The sequence below is a fragment of the Lampris incognitus genome, chromosome 11 (assembly GCF_029633865.1).
Source record: "Lampris incognitus isolate fLamInc1 chromosome 11, fLamInc1.hap2, whole genome shotgun sequence".
Lineage (NCBI taxonomy): Eukaryota > Metazoa > Chordata > Actinopteri > Lampriformes > Lampridae > Lampris > Lampris incognitus.
Window position 1 is genome coordinate 32,690,470 of NC_079221.1, and position 20,502 is coordinate 32,710,971.

General features: G+C 41.6%; 1 protein-coding gene across 1 annotated transcript in view; it reads right to left on the reverse strand.

Moving 5' to 3' along the window:
• The window catches only part of epb41l5 (erythrocyte membrane protein band 4.1 like 5), a 73,878-nt gene that overhangs the window by 10,815 nt on the left and 42,561 nt on the right, over window positions 1–20,502 (reverse strand). Inside the window, exons 12-16 of the mRNA XM_056288997.1 lie at window positions 17,772–17,941; window positions 16,412–16,518; window positions 15,935–15,953; window positions 12,887–12,941; window positions 12,451–12,569 (exon numbers count right to left, since the gene is read on the reverse strand). Of these exons, the coding sequence (XP_056144972.1) occupies window positions 12,451–12,569; window positions 12,887–12,941; window positions 15,935–15,953; window positions 16,412–16,518; window positions 17,772–17,941 (470 nt within the window). The remainder of the gene's footprint in view (window positions 1–12,450; window positions 12,570–12,886; window positions 12,942–15,934; window positions 15,954–16,411; window positions 16,519–17,771; window positions 17,942–20,502) is intronic.

Consider the following 20,502-nt stretch of genomic DNA (forward strand, 5'->3'; position numbering starts at 1 on the left):
ACCAAGCTGGAGGTAACACGGGGATTCGATTCAACGATCTCCGTGTTGGTATGTAACGGAATAGACCGCCACGCCACCCGGACGCCCCACCACTAGTGATCTTAAATATGTATAGATTTATTTACATATGCAAAAAAGGTTTATCAGACAAGCATTTCCATTTACTTCTAATGTGAGAATCTCACAAAACTCCCATCAGGAATTAATGGGAATAAAACTTTTCAAAAACAAGATCCTGAAGAAGAAAAAAAAAATCAAAGATTAGCTGCGAGTATGACAGCATGCTTCAACCGATACTTAAGTCTTGAGCAAAATAACTTGTGTGGGAATGAAACTGTCATATTGCCAGCATCAAAGTCATCCTGAAGCCAGACATTTGATGCAGGGGGTTTTTGAGGGAGGCTCTTCCATCTACTTTGTGAGATATTCATACCACTGCAGCCTCCAGCCACAGTGGAAGATGAGAATTATATTACTACATACTGCCTGAAGAAGACATGAAGCTTAAACACACACACACACACACACACACACACACACACACACACACACACACACACACACACAGTGGAGCAGAGAAGAATAGAGATTGGAGCTGCCTGGAGGTCCCACAGATGAAATACTGAAGATTCCCGGATCAAACAAGAAAACACATACACACGCCATGTAATATAAACCATGAGTTGTCCCTTCTCTTAGGGCAAAGATAGGCAGGGGAGAGAGGAGGGATGAGCAGACTGGGGAAAAATTCAACCCTTATGTTAATAAAAATCATACCAACTGAGAGTGGCAACTCAGTGTCATGTAACATGGTAGTCGACACTACTGTTAAGACACATTTACACTGACAAACAAAAAAGATGTGGCAAAACAAAAGTAGCAAGAGATCTAAAGGGAAATTTGGGTTGATTTTTGTTAGTTCGTGTTTGTGTGCGTGCATGCGTGCGTGCGTGCGTGCGTGTGTGTGTGTGGTGATGGGGTGTCAGATTTCACAAGACAAAACCCCTTGTGGCCAGTACCCAGTACCAGTACACTAATGTGACTCTAGCAAAGCACTTGGGGGGGGGGGGGGGGGTCATCGTTTAAAAATAAAGAAAACATAAAAGTAAAAAAATTAAAAGTACAGAGAAAATACAGATGGACCAAATGCTTAACAACTCCACTGTTGAACACTTTTTCATAAAGGTAAAGACTTCAACTTTGTCTGAAACCACCCTGCACATTCAAATTCAAACCAACATCTGGCATGAATCTTGCTGGTGCACAAACCCACCAGCTGTTGACCAGCATCCCTTAACCTAGGTTAACATACTCAATACATATTCCTTGGCTAACATTTGACAGGGAGATAAATAACAGAAGGAAGTCCAAAGGCTGCTTACCTCAAAGTCGTCGTTACATTTATGAGAACCTCTGACATAAAATAGCACAACACATACATTTATTACACCCAACACATACAAACAGCAGAATTAGGCTGTGAGCCTTTCTTTATTCTCCTCTATCATGAGCCCTAAACAAGCTTAGAGATTGCATAGATTAACAAAAAAAAAAGAAAAAAGAAAAAAAAGTCACAATTACGATGTAAACAGTATACTAAATAATTACATAAAATCATCTTCATTGGTTGTGCTGTGCAATTAATAGATGTGCAGAGGTGTCGTTGGTGAGCCATGTAGACCAAACTCTCTCTCTGTACATCTCAGCAAAACACCATTAACTTGAATATAGTGTTATGACCTACTGAACTGTCATACCACTGCAGCTACATATAAAAAATAAAACTTAATTCGAACAAATGCACAGTGTAGTAGTAAACGGATAAGGTTAAATTAAGTCAATTCAGATCACTGAATATGTAATTTGTTTCCCATCAATTTCAAACCTAAATTTCCATTTAAGAGTGTAACATCTGAAATGCTGCACAAGCATATTCAGTAGAAAAACAAGTAAATAGGAATTTGGTGACTCATGAAGTTATTTGATAATTCCTTCAACATGTACAATAGTAGTGTATGGAATATATTAAACAAAATAACATTAATTGGAGAGGAAAAAAAATCAGCAGCAGACATGAGACCTATTGTTTTCAGACAGAGATGAGAGTGGAGGTGAACTCCAAAGCCTGGTGGTCGATACCGTTTCACCCCAGCAAGTCAGTTTAACCAGATGTTAACCTGGTGACTTTAACTTCAGTGGAAGGAGGGATGGTGATGAGGAAGACAAAGGCTGAAAGAAAGGAGGGGGAAAGAGAAAGAGAGACTGTAGCAGATCAGCTGCCAGGGCAAGGGGTAGTTTCACTGACAGTGTGGTAGGAGGTATTGAGGTTAGGAGATGGAACAAGAGAGGAAGAGATTGAGAGGGAAAGAATGGGGGTGGGAAAGCGATGAGACAGATAGTTTGTTACCAGGGCCATGTTTCCATCCAAGCGTCGATTGATTTTTTTAAGAAGTCAAACGCACATCAGGTGTGTTTCCATTAGCTGGTTTTTGAGAAACTCAAAAGTCTCTACAAAGGACTATGTCATGTCATGGCCTGGTGGCCTGTCCAGGGTGTCTCCCCGCCTGCCACCCAATAACTATTGGGATAGGCTCCAGCATCCCCGCGACCCTAGAGCAGGATAAGCGGTTTGCATAATGGATGAATGGATGGATGTTTGAAAAAAAATACTGCTTGCAATTACATTTTTGTCCAAAATTCCACTTCCATTTCTCTATCGCATTATAACTACCTGCATGTAACGTAACCTTTTTCACCTCATGCAAGTGTCAGTTTTTGAAATGTTTAGGATTTTATCCCTATATTTCAATGCTTCCACCCCGCTGTTCTAATCTCCAAACTTCCAAATTTCAATAAACATAGCTCAATGGAAATGAAGAATGGCATAATCTAAATGTTTATCCATTTGACACACCCCCCACCCAAAAAAAAGACACTTCTACATTCAGGTTTTTTTTTTGTTCACAACTTGATAACAATAACGGCATGATGGAAACATAGTATAAGGGAAGGATTAGGGGGAAAGGAGGGGGTACAGGACAGGAGGACAGAGAGGAATCTGAGAGGACAAGGTCAGTTTCACCTTCAAACAGCAAGGTGGCAAAACTGGGACAGTGTGAGCCTGTAAGGCAGCTAAAGTGGTGATTATGTGTGGTGTAATCAAGTAGTGTGTGTTTGCGGAGTGAGTCTCTGGTGAATAAGATAGTTTGTCTTTGAGTCTTCACTTGTATTTGAGTGCATGTGCACTGATATTCATGTCCAAAATGGGTGGAACAGCCACAGCCATGAATTCGAAAATGTTTTTTTTCCCCCCATCAACCGGTATCGTCCTTTGTGTTGGTGTTCCGTCCCATTTGAGTTAATCCAGCGGTTGAGATGACTGATGGGTAAGACAGTTGCTGGGTGAGATGGTTGCTGGGTGAGATGGTTGCTGGGTGAGATAGCTGTCGGGTGAGAGAAATGGGTGAGGTCCTGAGAGGGGCAGAGGAAGTGCCAGGATGAGGATGATGGAGGCGGGCAGAGAGGCAGGAACAAGAGGGGATGAAAAAGGAGGTAGATGAAGGGATAAAAAGGAGGACGGATTTTGGTTATGGGAACACAGGAAAACTGGAGGTGAGGGAATAGAAAAGGAACAAATGAAAGAAAAGAGTAATGAGTAGAGGAGATGGTGTGGACTGATGAATGGGATAGGATGAGCAGGAGGATAATGAAGGAGAAAGGGGGGAAAAGGTGCACCTTTCTTTTACCTCCACCCTACTTTAATTTCTATTATTTTTCCCCCTCCTAAACACCATATTAGTACTACGATATAGTGCTGCTATACAATCTAAAGAATTTAACATACTGTTTTTTCTTTTGTAGCTTTCATTTGTTGTCCTTGAAATTTTGCACTGTTAATCTGTTTGCTTCCACATACATTCAGTATGAGGACTGATAAAATTTCTCTCATCATGTTCAGTAGTTTGCAGCCCTCACGATTAACCACCGGGGGGTTAATCAGACTACTAAAATCTGAAACGCAACCATTCTTGCTAAAAGCTGATATGTTTGTTGACTTCTGAGAGCTAAAACATGGTCAGCTCATAGCTGTTGGCTAAAATAGCAGCACAAGACAACAAGAAAAAGATGCAGAGGAGGTGTGGTGAGGTCCCCGGTCAGCATGCTGTATGACACTGGACGCCGCACATGTACACATGAGGAAAAAGGCTTCTCAAAGCTCTTTAACAATGACAAACCTGGTGGCCACTCTTCTGGAGTATTGTCAGCAATGAGGACAGCTCCATTCTATGAAATGTTCAGTAAACAGGATCTTAAGCACTACCTGTTTATCAGAAACTACAGCCTTAGTCAAGAGAAGCGAGCCAATAGAGCAAGGAGGGTCACTGGTCTGAATTCCAGGACCGGCTGGATGATTATAGTTTGGTCTGGGCGGACAACCGAAAGGTTGCTTAGATCAAAATACCACCAAGATGTCTTTATGCATGCTCAGGTGAGTCCAAATGAACTGATTGAACTTTCTGTGATATTTTACAAGAGATGAAAGGATATGGATAGTAGCTAAATCTGGCTAGCGTTATTAAGTCTAGAAGTGGGAAGGAGGCTACTAAGCTCAGGAGGTAGAACGGGTTGTCTAGTAATCGAAAGGTTGCTGGTTCGATCCCCGGCTCCTCCAGAGAGCATATTGAAATGTCCTTGAGCAAGACACTGAACCCCTAACTGCTCCTGATCAGCAGGTTGGCGCCTTGCATGGCAGCTTCCGCCATCAGTGTATGTGTGAATGGGTGAATGTGAGGCATACATTGTATTGCACTTGGAGTGGTCAGTAGCCTAGAAAAGCGCTATATAAATGCAGTCCATTTAAGCAATGCTGCCTGCAATGCACTGCCTTGCGTAGAGTACATACCCTTCAATGTGCTGTGACCCGTCTTGTGACATCAGCACTTGACTGAATCACCCTGGTGGTTCTGTGACCTGTTGTTGCACCCCTATGGGCAAATGTCTCATGGGTAACGTCAAACCTTTGTTTATATACTCTGTACTGCAAGCCCCCAGCTGGAAGATTTTACTTATGTTAACAGCTTCACTTAGCTGCATGCTAGAGGGCTAGAGAGCATAACCCCCCTCCAATACCATGATAAACTAGAGAGATTTGTTCAGATATAACTTGTCAGTGGGTTAATTGGTTTTCCCTCTGAATCTTTCCTTCTAGACTCAAGTTAACAAGCACAAATTCGCAATAGCTGAAACCACGTACATGCATGCATCCATGCGTTGAGATATTCACGAATCACAACCTAACAAACACGACCTCCATGGCAAATTTCACCCTCAAAGGTAGAAAGTTGTGGTTGTCATAGGGTGGGCACAGCTTTGTGGACCAATGAACGGATAGATTTTTGTGAACCAATGAAGTGGTGGACCAACAGAACGAGATACAGAGCTGCTGGTTGCAGCTAAAAATGTTACACTCTTAGGCATCATGTGTTATTATAAACTTCCAGGAGCATCATAAATGCATCATTAATGGATTCCTAAGACAAATGGTTCATAAGGTATGAAACGGGATGTGGCAAAATGGTGTGTGTATTTGTTTGTGTATGTCTAGCTGTGTGTGTGTGTGTGTGTGTGTGTGTGTGTCTTTCTACAAAGTTTAGCCATGTTACGTGTATCCATTTAGAACAGTGGTGGCTAACCATGTGCCATGGACAGCCATGTGTATGCAGGTTTTCATTCCAACCCAACTCCACACCAGGTGATTTCACTGATACATTCTTCCTCTTTGGTTGAAGGGTTGCTAATCAGTGAAATCACCTGGATTGAAGTCCAGCTGGAATGAAAACCTGCATACACATGGCTCTCCACGGCACATGGTTAGCCACCCCTGATTTAGAAGTTATGCGCCTTTTTGTTATAGGCCGCTCCCACTGCCACACCCCTTTTGTCAATTGGCATGAACAGTTAATTAGCTGTCCTTTGGCTCATGACCAACCTTTCCACAAAAGCTTGTGCAAGTCATTTAGAAGTTATATGCCTTTTTGCAATAGGTCACTTCCATTTCCATGCCCCCTTTTAGCCAATTGGCATGAATACAAACACACACCTTCACACATACACATGACCTCCATGCCAAATTTCAGCCTCCTAGGGCAAAAACTGTTGCCACCACAGGGAGGGGAAATTTTTGTGGACTAACCAAACAACTGACCGACCGACTGACAAAGTGAGCTACAGAGCTGCTGATTGCAGCTAATAATAAAAATCCACATAAAGTTAGCCATTTGTGCTCAGCAAGTCTAAGCCTCACCCTTTTGTTTACTTTCATAAGTAATGGAATAAGACAGAATCTGCACACAATGATAACTCAAGAGAAAGAACTAGAGTGGTGCACAGGAGCGAGAGAGCAAGAAGGGGTCAAAGAGAGGGCAGCAACATGACAAGACAGTTGAAGGATGTATGCAGCCAGCCATATGATGCCATAAGGTAATATTAGCATCAAATGAGAACCAAACTAGGAAATAGAGCGAAATACAGAGCCAACCTGGAAACATTTTGTGGTGGAGTACTGAAAATTCACCCTAAAACAATTCATTTTCATTTATTTGTTCAAATTAAGATCAGCAAAAACATGTGACTATTTTGTTTGGGTGAATTTCTCTTATTCAAAGAGACTTGCCCCATGACTGAAGACAGCTCACGTTAGGGGTCAATGAATTCCCAATGGTATGGCTTGGAATTAATGAAGAAGTAAACGTCAAACAATAACAGAATAAATTTTACATTGTACATTCGTGGATGTGTGCTAAGTCCTGCTCCATTTATTCATTAGTAAATGGGGAGATATTCAAAGAGAACAGGGCAGAAATGGAGAGATTAATGAATGAGGAGAGGTATGAAGTGAGACAGATGGAGGGAGAGAGAGCGACAAAGACAAAGAAAGAAGAGACACTGGCAACATTATCAGGACATGGAAGGGTCAGGCATTTCTGAGCAAAATCAACGCTGAATTTGGAAGAAAGAGTGGGAGAGAGGGGAGTGAGGAAGAGCCAAGTCCGTTCCAATTCTAATGCTGGTGCTTGACAGACTGGCCTATCATATTTTATGACCCGCAGGAATTAGTCACTCTGGAACCAACTAACTTATCTAAATCCAAATCCAAACGCAAGCGTTCATGTATCACTTAACAGACAGAAAACAATACACCCCATAGCTTTGAGGACTAGACCAGAGGATTAGGGAAGACCAACAATTAATCAAGGACTCTTCTTGTTGCCTCAAAACTACACCAGTAGTAAACCTTTGCAAATGGCTAAAAACATACACAAAATCTCAGAGGTAGCTTTACTATAAATGACCGCAGTGCACTGATAAAGTATACAGGAACTCTAGGCAGCTTATCAGTGTTGTTAAAACTGTTTATCAGCAGAGGAGTTCCGCAAAGCTTTATAGCAGTGTCTCTGCAACTTTAGCTCTAAACACCAATGCAGCTTATAGGTGTATACTTAATAAGTTAGGTTTCCAAAGCAAAAAAGAAAAATACTTTGTAATTCATTACGTCCTCATGAGCCCAAATCAGAGGTAAAAAATGAAATACCATCTGTAAAGTGACTATTCTAGCACAGGTGAAACTATTTGGGTAGGAAGTAGGGTAAAAAATAATAAGATTCTTGAATCCTGATTTAAAGGGTCATGAGCAAAAAGGTTAAAGAGCCCATTCTCTACAGCTAAGAGGCAATCCTCTTAGTATCACTGACTGGCAATGGACTTTTCTGTTAACAGTATCAGTCTGAATAGGAACTTAACCAGCCTTTTCCCAGAAATCTGGACTAAAAATAAGATTAGTGGTTTTACACTGGAAAAAGGAATACAGGGCTTTAAGGGTGTCATTGTCCAACTACAAGGTCTAAAAATATATTAAAGTAAAACAAACCTATGGTAAAAACATAACAACTACAACTTTCTTTCTCACTTGGTGATATAAGAAACAGCAAGAGAAAGAGAAAGACAAGTGCGATGCTTGTCATTCACGTTCCTTCACTTCATTTTCCACTTCCTGCCTTTCATCACCAACTCTTACTTCCTATTGGAGTTCAAAGCTATGATATCAGGAGAGAGCAACATCGAAGCACATCTGTGCAAAGGTGGTGGGGTAAGGAGTTCGATTCAAAAGAGAAGAAGTGGTTCGTGGTAAGAAGCACTGAATACATGAATTATATTGGATGATTAAGCAAGCAAGACACCCAAGCACTAAAAGATAAGCAAGAGTCCCAACAGAAAATAGATCCAAATCCATTTAATTATTGATCATCACATCAATTCCTGATTCCGAGATCCAAGAACACATCTTTTGGAATCATGGCATCTTTTTCAGAACTGATTAGCTTGGGATCACATGCTGATCAACTCAAGAGACACACATAATCATAGCAGAATCTTCCACCAAAAGAGAGCTTATCCAACAATAAGAATCATAAAAGCCCGCCCAATGCATCAAAGTTGATTGGTTTAAGCATGAGCTTACAGCAAGGCTGACTTGAAGGGTGTACATACCTGGCCTGCCGTTTAGCCTCAATATATCATAGCACTGGAACAGATTGGACAAATAATACGTTTACAAGAAACAGCAGTACATACACAGCCAAAAACATAATCACACTAACACATTCAATCAAATACATAGTTCACAAGCACTCACGTGCACACATACAAACAGATGCAAATGCGCAAGTCAACAAAGTGCAGAAAGACATACATATGTAGAAATTAAAATGAAGGCATATAAATACAAAACCGCCCACCCTCACAATCCATTTTCTCACATTGGATGAGACTGGTTTTAAATGAGGGGCAAGGGACAACCACAAAACAATGTTCAAATAATGTCTTCACACAAACACTCACAAACACACACACACAAAAGCAGACAAAAGCAAAGTGCGGGGTGACTCAAAAGTTGTCAGGGCACGCAGTTTTACAAGCAGCACCTGTGAGTTCGGATAAAAAAAAAACCTTGTTTGTGAATTTCAAGAATGTTGCGGTTGGGTGATTTTTATGCAAAGACAAATATATATATTTTAGATAAAATAAATAAATAAATAGATAAATTCGCAATTAATATCCCAAAGTTACCCAAGATATTTTCCTGTGGAGAATTTAACCTGACCAGTCTAGAACTGCCTAAGCAGCCTATGTATACACAACATGTGTATGCTGAGATGCCTTTTCCATTCTCTCAGCTGTTTCAATAAACACATACACATATGGGCACATGCCTGTTCTTCTATACTTGTGAGAACCCTTATTTAAAACATTCATTCCCTGGACCATAACCCTAACTTTAACCATCAGAACTAAATGACCAACCTTTCACTAATTTCAACACCAACTTTAAACTAAACTGTAATTCTAACCTTAAATCCTACACCCAAATCATAACCCTAAAACAGACTTGAAAAGTGGGGGCAGGCTAAAATGTCCTCACTCTTAAGGTTAAACATTCAAATTGTTCCTCACAGATATACAGTGGTGTGAAAAAGTGTTTGCCCCCTTCCTGATTTCTTATTTTTTTGCATGTTTGTCACACTTAAATGTTTCAGATCATCAAACAAATTTAAATATCAGACAAAGATAACACAAGTAAACACAAAATGCAGTTTTTAAATGAAGGTTTTTATTATTAAGGGAAAAAAAATCCAAAGCTACATGGCTCTGTGTGAAAAAGTGATTGCCCCCTAAACCTAATAACTGGTTGGGCCACCCTTAGCAGCAACAACTGCAATCAAGCGTTTGCGATAACTGGCAATGAGTCTTTTACAGCGCTGTGGAGGAATTTTGGCCCACTCATCTTTGCAGAATTGTTGTAATTCAGCCATATTGGAGTGTTTTCGAGCATGAACCGCCTTTTTAAGGTCATGCCACAGCATCTCAATTGGATTCAGGTCAGGACTTTGACTAGGCCACTCCAAAGTCTTAATTTTGTTTTTCTTAAGCCATTCAGAGGTGGACGTGCTGGTGTGTTTTGGATCATTGTCCTGCTGCAGAACCCAAGTGCGCTTCAGCTTGAGGTCACGAACAGATGGCTGGACATTCTCCTTCAGGATTTTTTGGTAGACAGCAGAATTCATGGTTCCATTTACCAAAGCTAGTCTTCCAGGTCCAGAAGCAGCAAAACAGCCCCAGACCATCACACTACCACCACCATATTTTACTGTTGGTATGATGTTCCTTTTCTGAAATGTTGTGTTACTTTTACGCCAGATGTAATGGGACACACACCTTCCAAAAAGTTCAACTTTTGTCTCCTCAGTCCACAGAGTATTTTCCCAAAGTCTTGGGGATCATCAAGATGCTTTCTGGCAAAACTGAGATGAGCCTTTATGTTCTTTTTGCTCAGCAGTGGTTTTCGTCTTAGAACTCTGCCATGCAGGCCATTTTTGCCCAGTCTCTTTCTTATGGTGGAGTCATGAACACTGACCTTAACTAAGACAAGTGAGGCCTGCAGTTCTTTGGATGTTGTTGTGGGGTCTTTTGTGACCTCTTGGATGAGTCGTCGCTGCGCTCTTGGGGTGATTTTGGTCAGCCGGCCACTCCTGGGAAGGTTCACCACTGTTCCATGTTTTCGCCATTTGTGGATAATGGCTCTCACTGTGGTTCGCTGGAGTCCCAAAGCTTTAGAAATGGCTTTATAACCTTTTCCAGACTGATAGATTTCAATTACTTTGTTTCTCATTTGTTCCTGAATTTCTTTGGATCGCAGCATGATATCTAGCTTTTGAGGATCTTTTGGTCTACTTCACTTTGTCAGGCAGGTCCTATTTAAGTGATTTCTTGATTGAGAAGAGGTGTGGCAGTAATCAGGCCTGGGTATGGCTAGAGAAATTGAACTCAGCTTTCCAAAGATGTGATAAACCACACTTAATTTATGTTTTAACGGGGGGGGGGGGGCAATCACTTTTTCACACAGGGCCATGTAGGTTTGGATTTTTCTTTTCCCTTAATAATAAAAACCTTCATTAAAAAACTGCATTTTGTGTTTACTTGTGTTATCTTTGTCTAATATTTAAATTTGTTTGATGATCTGAAACATTTAAGTGTGACAAACATGCAAAAAAATAAGAAATCAGGAAGGGGGCAAACACTTTTTCACACCACTGTAGCTTAACAAGGACACACACATACACACAATAAAATCATAAGTACTTTCACAAACTCAGTCACTCATGCACACACCCACACACAATCTGCTTGGAGGCAGCAACGATTTTGTCTTGAATATCTAAGGAAGTTGGAGGAAGATCTCCCCCAGTGCCTAATAATCCATGGGGGATAGAGAGGGAGGAGATGGGGAGAGAGGAAGATATGAGTTTTTGAAGCAGAAATGAGGAGAGAAACAACAAAAGCTACAATACTTTAGAGGAGAAGTGAGGTGAATTGGTATACATTTTTGATCGTTAGCCCAATGGTAGGTCTTCTCTGCTGTCTGCCTTTCCATCCATCTATACCGAGCTAATTTGGTAGCTGTCTCCATGCTATGCCTGTCTCTACTTGCTTCTGTTGTCTGTCTGCTAAATGTCTGTCGCCAGCCTTCCTGCCTGTATTATCTGTCTAGAGGCTCACCTGTCTTATCTGCAGTGCATCTGTTGCTCTGTCCATTAGCTGTAAATGTTGGTTGTGAAGCCATTCATCTGTGGCCTGTCGAGCTCTCTGGGTTCTGTCCATCTGTCTCTCTGGGTTCTGTCTGCGCACCTACATATTGTCTGTGAAATCTGTCTGCTTGTCTCTGCATTCTGTTGGTTGATCTATAACCTGCCCGATTGTCTCTCTGCCTCCCTGTCTGTCATTCCATCATGTCATCTCAGTGTTAAATCTGATTGCCAGAAATGTCCTCACATCCTGGGGAAATCATCTGCACAAAACAAAATTCTGGGGTACTACACACATGTATGCACGCACGCACGCACGCACGCACGCACGCACGCACGCACGCACGCACGCACGCACGCACGCACGCACGCACGCACGCACGCACGCACGCACACACACACACACACACACACACACACACACACACACACACACACACACACACACACACACACACACACACACACACCTGGTAACAGCAAGGTGGGTCAGAGGATAAGCCATGTTAACACCCTTATGGCATTAGACCATAAAAAACACACACATCTCACAATCCAGCCGCTTCCTCCAGCTCAGAGTAGAGTAGAGCTGATTTACTCCCCAAGGAGGTAGACTGAGAACTGGGTGAGCCACCACAACCAGAAAAATATATATGTTAATTGTAGTATACTGAAATCGAGCTTTGTGTGTACATGGACAGAAGAAAAAAAAAGAAGTTCAGAGCGATAAGGAGATATCTAGAGAGAGAATAAAGAAAGCTTCTATTCAACTAAAAGAAAAAAAAGAAGCTAAAATTCCCCAATCACCCACCTTCTTTTCTCTCCTTTAGGACTCCTGGGCAGAGCTTCAATCTCCATTGGTGCACAAGCAGAAGCAGAGGCAGGGTTAACCACAGGCAGGCCTGACCAGGCCCCTCTAGTGGGAGCAACCTAATGGGAGGGTGTGTGTGTGTGTTGGGGGGGGGGGGGGGGCAGATGGTTCAGTCAAGAATGGGAGAAAAGAAAAACAGGAGGAAGAGTTTAAAAGAGAAAATTAAACTACAGAGCTAAGATGCTACCCTTGATACAATTTGGTTAATTACACTGTGGGATGGTGTTGTGAAAGTTACGTAATGTCTTAAGCCTGTCTCATGATGTAGCCTAATGGTTGCTATGGGTTCAAATCCCACCTTTTTCCATTTGTCCCTTTCTGTGTCCCACTATGATTAAACACTGGTTAAGAAACATTTCTTGAGTTTGTTACTCACCTTGACATCTTTGCTGGCACTAACTCCATTGTTGTGTGGACTGCCTGACAGTATCCTGGTGAGGGAGAGAAAGTAAGACTTTATCATACAGACAAAATAATTCTCAATAATGTGTGTGCTATTTTCACTCCAAATGCCAATTAGAACCAAGGAGAAAAAAAAGTTTTAGGAAATGAATAAATATATAAATCAGCAGTTTTTACACCCCATTATTTTGTCATTACGAAGGCCTTGATAACATTTCCAAAAGCCCCATTTAAGATTACGCCAATCTTAAAATTTGGTAAGTAAATCTACATTATACCCAAGCCCATAACACAATACAATTCAGTGACAGCAGCCCCACTTTACTCCGAGAATTAAATGAACCCTAAACTGTCATGGTTTAAGGCTGTCCAATCAGACTCAACATATTTATGGAATGTGGTTATTCACATTTCTGAATGGTTTTAGACAATTGACCCAGTGACAGTTTATAGCTAGGAGTGACATCATGGTCTCCTGCTCACCTCTAACCTTTAGTAACAAGATTAGCATTGAGTCTTGTGTCAAGAATGAATCAGATTGAGTGTGTGTGATCTTGCTGTGTTGCAAAACACCTCATGCACTGGTTATAGCACAGTACAGAAAATTACAAATGTAAAGCCTGAAATATGGTATTCCTCTGATATCTTCTTTATATTAATTTCAGCTTATGTGGCCAAGATTTGTCCTCAGTAATTTGTGATTTCACACCAATAGATGGCTTTATGGAGTTCAGGTTAACATTATGACTCAAAATAGTCAGTCCTGTATTCATTGATAACGGCACATTTCTACAATGTACCATATATCGGACGGACACTGTAGACTGGAGTGTTGGTTCCTAGCTTAAAGTTAACTGATCGCTACACTGAAACAAGGACCAATATTAATATTTGATGATCAAAACACTCACTAGGGTTTCCATCCAAATATATGTATCAGACATTTTAACTGAATTTTCAAAAAATTGGCAAAAAAAAAGAAAAAAAAAAGGCAAATTTATGCACGTTTCCATCCACTACTGTTATGCGAATATTAGGAGTTGGTTCATCAAGATAATCCTCCATTCAGGTGCCATTATACCACTGCAGAAGAAGAGGGCACAACGAGATGAAAGCCACTTTATTCAACATTGTATTCATACATCGAATTGTATTCTTAAAATTAATTTGTTCTCTGCATTTAACCCATCTTGTTGTATAGGAGCAGTGGGCAGCTGCAGCACCCGGGGACCAACTCCAGTTCTTCTTTCCATTGTATTAACCCTAACATGCATGTCTTTTGATGGTGGGAGGAAACCGGAACACCCAGAGGAGACCCATGCAGACACGGGGAGAACATGCAAACTCCACACTTAAAGGACCTGGGATGGCCTGTGGTTCGAACCCAGGACCTTCTTGCTTTGAGGCAACAGTGCTAACCACTGGGTCACCATTCCGCCCAGTGAAGATGTAATTAGAAGAGCACCAGTCAAAAATGTGATGGAAAGCTTGGTGGTGGAGAGCACACCAGACAATGGAAACTGAGAGTTTTGAACAACTAATACTACAGCTTATTCCGTTGCATACCAACATGGGGCTCACCGGTTCAAATCTCTGTTACCTCCGGCTTGGTCGGGCATCCCTACAGACACAATTGGCCGTGTCTGCGGGTGGGAAGCCAGATGTGGGTATGTGTCCTGGTCACTGCACTAGCGCCTCTTCTGGTCGGTCGGGGCACCTGTTCAGGGGGCAGGGGGAACTGGGGGGAATAGCGTGATCCTCCCACATGCTACTTCCCCCGGTGAAACTCCTCACTGTCAGGTGAAAAGAAGCGGCTAGTGACTCCACATGTATTGGAGGAGGCATGTGGTAGTCTGCAGCCCTCCCCGGATCAGCAGAGGGGGTGGAGCAGAGACCAAGAGGCTCATAAGAGTGGGGTAATTGGCCAAGTACAATTGGGGAGAAAAAGGGGTAATAAAACATAAATAAATAACTATTTAAAATAAAAAAAAAACAACTAATGCTACAGCTATGAGGTGGCACGGTGGCAAAGTGATTAGCAGAGTTGCCTCACAGCAAGAAGTTTCTGGGTTTGAGCCCCAGGGTAGTCCAACCTTGGGGGTCGTCCCGGGTCGTCCCCTGTGTGGAGTTTGCATGATCTCCCCATGTCTGCATGGGTTTCCTCTGGGTGCTCCGGTTTCCTCCCACAGTCCAAAGACATGTAAATCAGGTGAATCGGCCATACTAAATTGCCCCTAGGTATGAATGTGTGTGTGTGTGTGTGTGTGTGTGTGTGGGGGCCCTGTGTGATGGCCTGCCGCCCAATGCCTGCTGGGATAGGCTCCAGCATCCCCGCGACCCTGAGAGCAGGATAAGTGGTTCGGATAATGGATGGATGGATGGATTACAGCTGTGTTCTTGGAAGAGTTCTGGCATTTATGTTTGTTTCTTGTTTTAATTCAAGGAACATTGCAATCTCCTCATTGGTCCACACATGCCTGCTGTTTTCGTCTGCCACCATTTTTCATCTTCGAAGTGGAGCAGAAGGCTGGGTGACATTTAAGTCGCGTGGCTTCTGTATGTCATCATTTATTTGCTGAATCTGTTTCCATTGCACTTAGTCATATTTACCTTTTATTGATACATCAACTTTACCACCTCCTCCAAGAGTAAAAATCTTTTTGCGGTATTTTGAGATTTTTTCAAATTTTCGGTGTTTCCACTCAGGTTTTTTTGTGCGCAAATTGCAAATGCACATAAAAAACAGTTGGATGGAAACGCAACTACTGTTACAGCAATTACCGAATCACGAACTCCTTTTGGGCATATCTAATGTGTGTGTGGGTATATATCTTGCCTGTTTCTTACCATCACAAGAACATTACTTTCTGATGACAGCATATGTCCATAATGAACCAAAGAACTGTAGATTGAAAAACTGAATGGTGTTCCTCTGAAAGGAGCTGCTACACTGCGCAGTCCCATATCAGACGTTGTAATTAAATCAGTAAAAAACACACTGTTCAGATATCGGTGTACTTACTCCTGGGGTTTACATAGTCCTGCAAAAACACAGAGAGAGAAGACAGTCAGTCAGCGTATCATGCCCTGAAAAGCATTACATTGGGCTTATATTCACATAAAAAGACACAATCAGATACAAGCATCCTGTACATATGCATGCACATTTTTGGGCATATAAAACAAACATGTGTGACCCGCATTAGCATTGTGGGATTAAAAAAATTATTAAAATTAAATTAAAAGTAATCCCACTTATTGTGTTTGCCTGTTCACTCTCAGTCTGAACTCCATAGAGTGGAACTCTGTGTGTGTGTGTGTGTGTGTGTGTGTAAAAAACACAAATAATTATAGAACGTTTTAGGGTTCATGACATGTTGGCATGTATATCTTCTCTTGTAGATGAAGTGTCAAGTTCACTGCATGAGTTTTCCTGTGTGTATGTGTGTGGTGTGTTGCCATATGTGCCCATTTCTGTGGAAGCTTTGTCACCACTAACCTCTACTCTGAATAGTTCGTCTGGAGTAGCGTCTACTGGGCCTCCTCTCGAAGGAGGCGGACCGCCGGGCTTTATTGGCCTTGGTTGTCTGGTACTCTGTCTTCCCACTAGAAAGATAGACAGATGGAGGGGACAGACATACAGAGATGCAAAATTAGAATTTTAGGGACTTCCATTCATTTCCAAACCCTGACTTTTAACTCTAGGCATGACATGTCTAGCCCCAACTTAACTGTACTTATGATCCTGATGAGTAATGGTTGGAGGACACAAATAAAGTAGAGCAAGCTTTTTAACAACTGATATTTTAAACCACCCTCTCAGTGTAATAACTCCTCTGTGTGCATTAATGTAAATATTTTTTACCGGAGCAAAATGTGTCCTCGAAGTGCAATACTACACGTCAATGCAGAGAAGTCCCACTATAACGTGAGTATTAGATATTTATACTTGTCGGTTTTAACTTTTTTTTTTTTCTGCACCGTGTACCTTGGAAGGTTACCTTACACTGTCTAATTCCTTACTCAGTTTCAAATTAGATAATTAATAAGAAATAAATTAGATAGGCTAATTTTATGTTTTGATGATTTTAGGTAAGATAATTTTTCTGTTATAATGATGAGCATCCCACCAAGACAAATACCATGTATGTGTATACCTCTTTGGCTGTTAATTAACTTAGGTTAGATGAAGAGTGAACTTTAAACCAGTACTAGTGCGCTGTAATCTGATAATCAGCCCACTGAACCACAAGAACACCCCTTGCATCCCGTGGCTTGTTTTTAATGTGTTAGTTGAAAAACACACCCCAAAAAGTCATATGCAATCATGTTATATCATATGGCCCATCCTTGCATATGCTGCAGCACAGTCAACAAGCACAGAGGTGACCTCTCCTGACCTCTGTATCCATCCAAGCAATAACATAACTAAAAACAAACCCTTCACAGCCCCAGAGTTAAACAAACATTAGAGGGCGAGAGAGGGCGATAGAAAGAGAGGGAGAAAAAACAGAAAAAAAGAATGAGAGACTTGCCAATGCTTAACCAACCAGTTAATTTTTAAACATACACAGTATGGAACAAGCTGGCTACTGCGTTATGTTTGACATGTAGAGCCTGCCAAATGTAGGGTCTAACATTGAGACTACATGACTATAAACGATTAATTAAATATCAATACATGAGAGCATCTTTTCTTTCAATCACTGTAGCTTTACATGAGTACCCATACAGGTACATTTCTTGCTAGCTGTGTCAACAGTATATTTGAGTTGAACGCTCTCTGAATCCAATATTTTTCAACCTAAGTGTATTTCATCAAACCCTTGGCCATTTACATGGATGTGTGTGTCTCTTACCTGTATCTAAAGCGTGATCCCATGCGTATGAAGCTGGAGCGAGTGGCGTTCTTCTGCACAGGCCCTCTTAGCCTGAAGAAAGCATGGTGCTCCACGGCACACTTCCATAGATGTTTGCAGGCCTTGGGATGGTCCATCCTGAAGACAAAGGTGTGCTCCTGCTCTTTGCCCTGCAAAAGTTTGGCGGAGAGGTGAAGAGTGCAGGGAAATAATAATCATATGGTCGCAATGAAGGCTTTACATAACCATGCATGGACACCATCTGGTTTACTCTTACAGTGCCATTTCTGTGTATCGGTAGTACCAGAGTCCCACAGCAGGAATGGAACCATTAACCATTGCTGTGCATTGCTCCCTGAGTGACATTCAGCACATTCACTGACACAAAGTTCAAAGTGTTTGAAACAAAATGGGACTCAGTTGCCATCTTTTCTCTACACACATTCCAATTACTGTGTATGGAGGCGAAGAGTTGTGTTGAGGAATGGATACCAAGTTCCAGAGTGCAGGTGAAAGCTCATTAATCTGATTTTTACATGGTGGAGTGAATAAAAGTGTTTCCTGGTGCGCAGATCTCTTAAAACATTACTGACTGGACTAGGCATAGCTTGAGTGCACATCCTTAATTTTTCCTAAAGTTTTCCTCTCTGTAGCTTCATCTTTCTGTTAATTCTATTTCATTAATACTTTGTATGCTATCACAGACAAAGTAAATGTGGTGCTGGCACTTCTCTCACACATGGCATTCTTAGAGTAGCATAGTTAACATTCCAAATGGTCACCCATCACTATGAGTAAGCAGCATTCTACTGCTACTTAAAGGGGATCTGAAGAAATTTATCTTGACCAAGGTCAGCTTATCATTCTGCCTCACTTCATTCCACTGAGACTGAGAACAAATTTAATGCCAAGGCACACGGCATGCCAACACATCATCTGAAGTAATTCCACTCTGAAACATCGGAAAATCTATGGGATTGGACACAGTTCACTGACATATGCAACAATAACAAATGCAAGGGCCCAACAGGAAAGCCTAATTTTTAACTTTCATTTTCTGCATCTTTGTGGCAACTGCTGTATGTGAGTATATCTGTGTGTGTGTGTGTGTTGCACATGGAGCTGAATCTTATTAGACTTGTTTCAGACATGTATAGTGGAACTGTGCTGTGGGTACGCAAGAAAGAAGCACATAATCCTGCTCATGCCAGGTGTGTGTGTGTGTGTGTGTGCGTGCGACTGCGCGCGTGTAGGAGAGTGGCGCATGCCAGAGATGCCAGAGCGAGCAGGCTACTTTATTAACTGAGTCTACCTCACAAACAAACCTAGATGGACGGACACACATGAAAACACGCACTCGATCACGTGCACATATTTGGACTCAATTCACCATCAGGATTTAAAAAAGTATCCGGCTTACTAAGGGCGTAACGGTTCTGAAACTGAGACCAAAACTGCGATACAAACATCCACACGGTTCCGTCTTCCACGTCCATGCTCCCCCCCATTACATTACTAAGGTAACAAAACTCATTTTTCATTTCACAGGTAACACTATTATTATTATTCTATTCAAAGTTAAGACTCACCTATTTTACATCTATTTAATGTCTCTAACTGCATGTGAATCTTTTGGTCCAACCATGATTGAGTCATCATGCCTGCAGTAAAAATTAGTAAAGAAGAATAGGCTGGTTTCAATTCCTTACGATGGCTAATAAACCAGAGATTGCAGATCCCCCGGGCACATTCAAGTCAGTAGTGTGGGAACATTTTGTTTATCCAGTGGAGTATAGGGATGGCAATTGTGTCGTCAACAAAACACACACTCTTTGTCATTAAGTGTTTCACAAAACTTCCCTGTGCGACAGGCAACACTTCAAATACGCAAGCACATATCCGAAGACATAATTGGAGGTACACGAAAGAAAGAAACCCAAACAACAGCTAAGGCCTCATTTATGCTCAACGTTAAACATGTATACATATGGATACGGACAGAGCCTTCTGTCCGTACTCTGTGTTAATTTCATCCGCATTTGTGCATTTTTTCTGAAAGCTTACAGATACTGAGAAATTGGAGCAGTATCACCGGAAATCGTGGGGGCAAGGTAGCCAATAGTTCAATCGAGATCAGCGAGATACGACGAAGACATTTTAAAAATGGCGTAACTCTGAGGCGAGGTTGTGCGAGTTGGTGAGAATTTTTAAACATACCTATGATGTTACCTCGCCTGGGCACAGGGACAAACAATGACCTCCTCCACCATCGCCATGTTTGTTGTTGTCAGGAACATTTGACTCTGAACTACCCTCTAGTGGATGTATTGCTTAAAATTCATGCCAATGTAAAGGACACAGGGAAGTATGTGGGCAGTGAGTGTTCATTGTTTGAAATAGACATTTATTTTCATACGTAAAGGGAGCATAAATGAGTTTCAACTCTTCCCAGTGTCTTTAGAATACATGCTAACTCAGACCGTGCACAAGCAATTACCAAGGCAAGCAGTTATCATGGCACTGGATATGCGCCCTTTTTCAGTTGTGGATTCAAGCATTTGCTCAGTATGCTGGAACCCCGATATGTAATGCCAAGCCGAACGCATTTCGGCCAAGTTTATTTATTTATTTTTGTTTAAAATGCTACAATTTCAAGTAGCAGATGCTTTTATCCAAAGCGATGTACAACAACGCAAGTAAATGCCATAAAACCAGGTTCAAGTCCAATAGG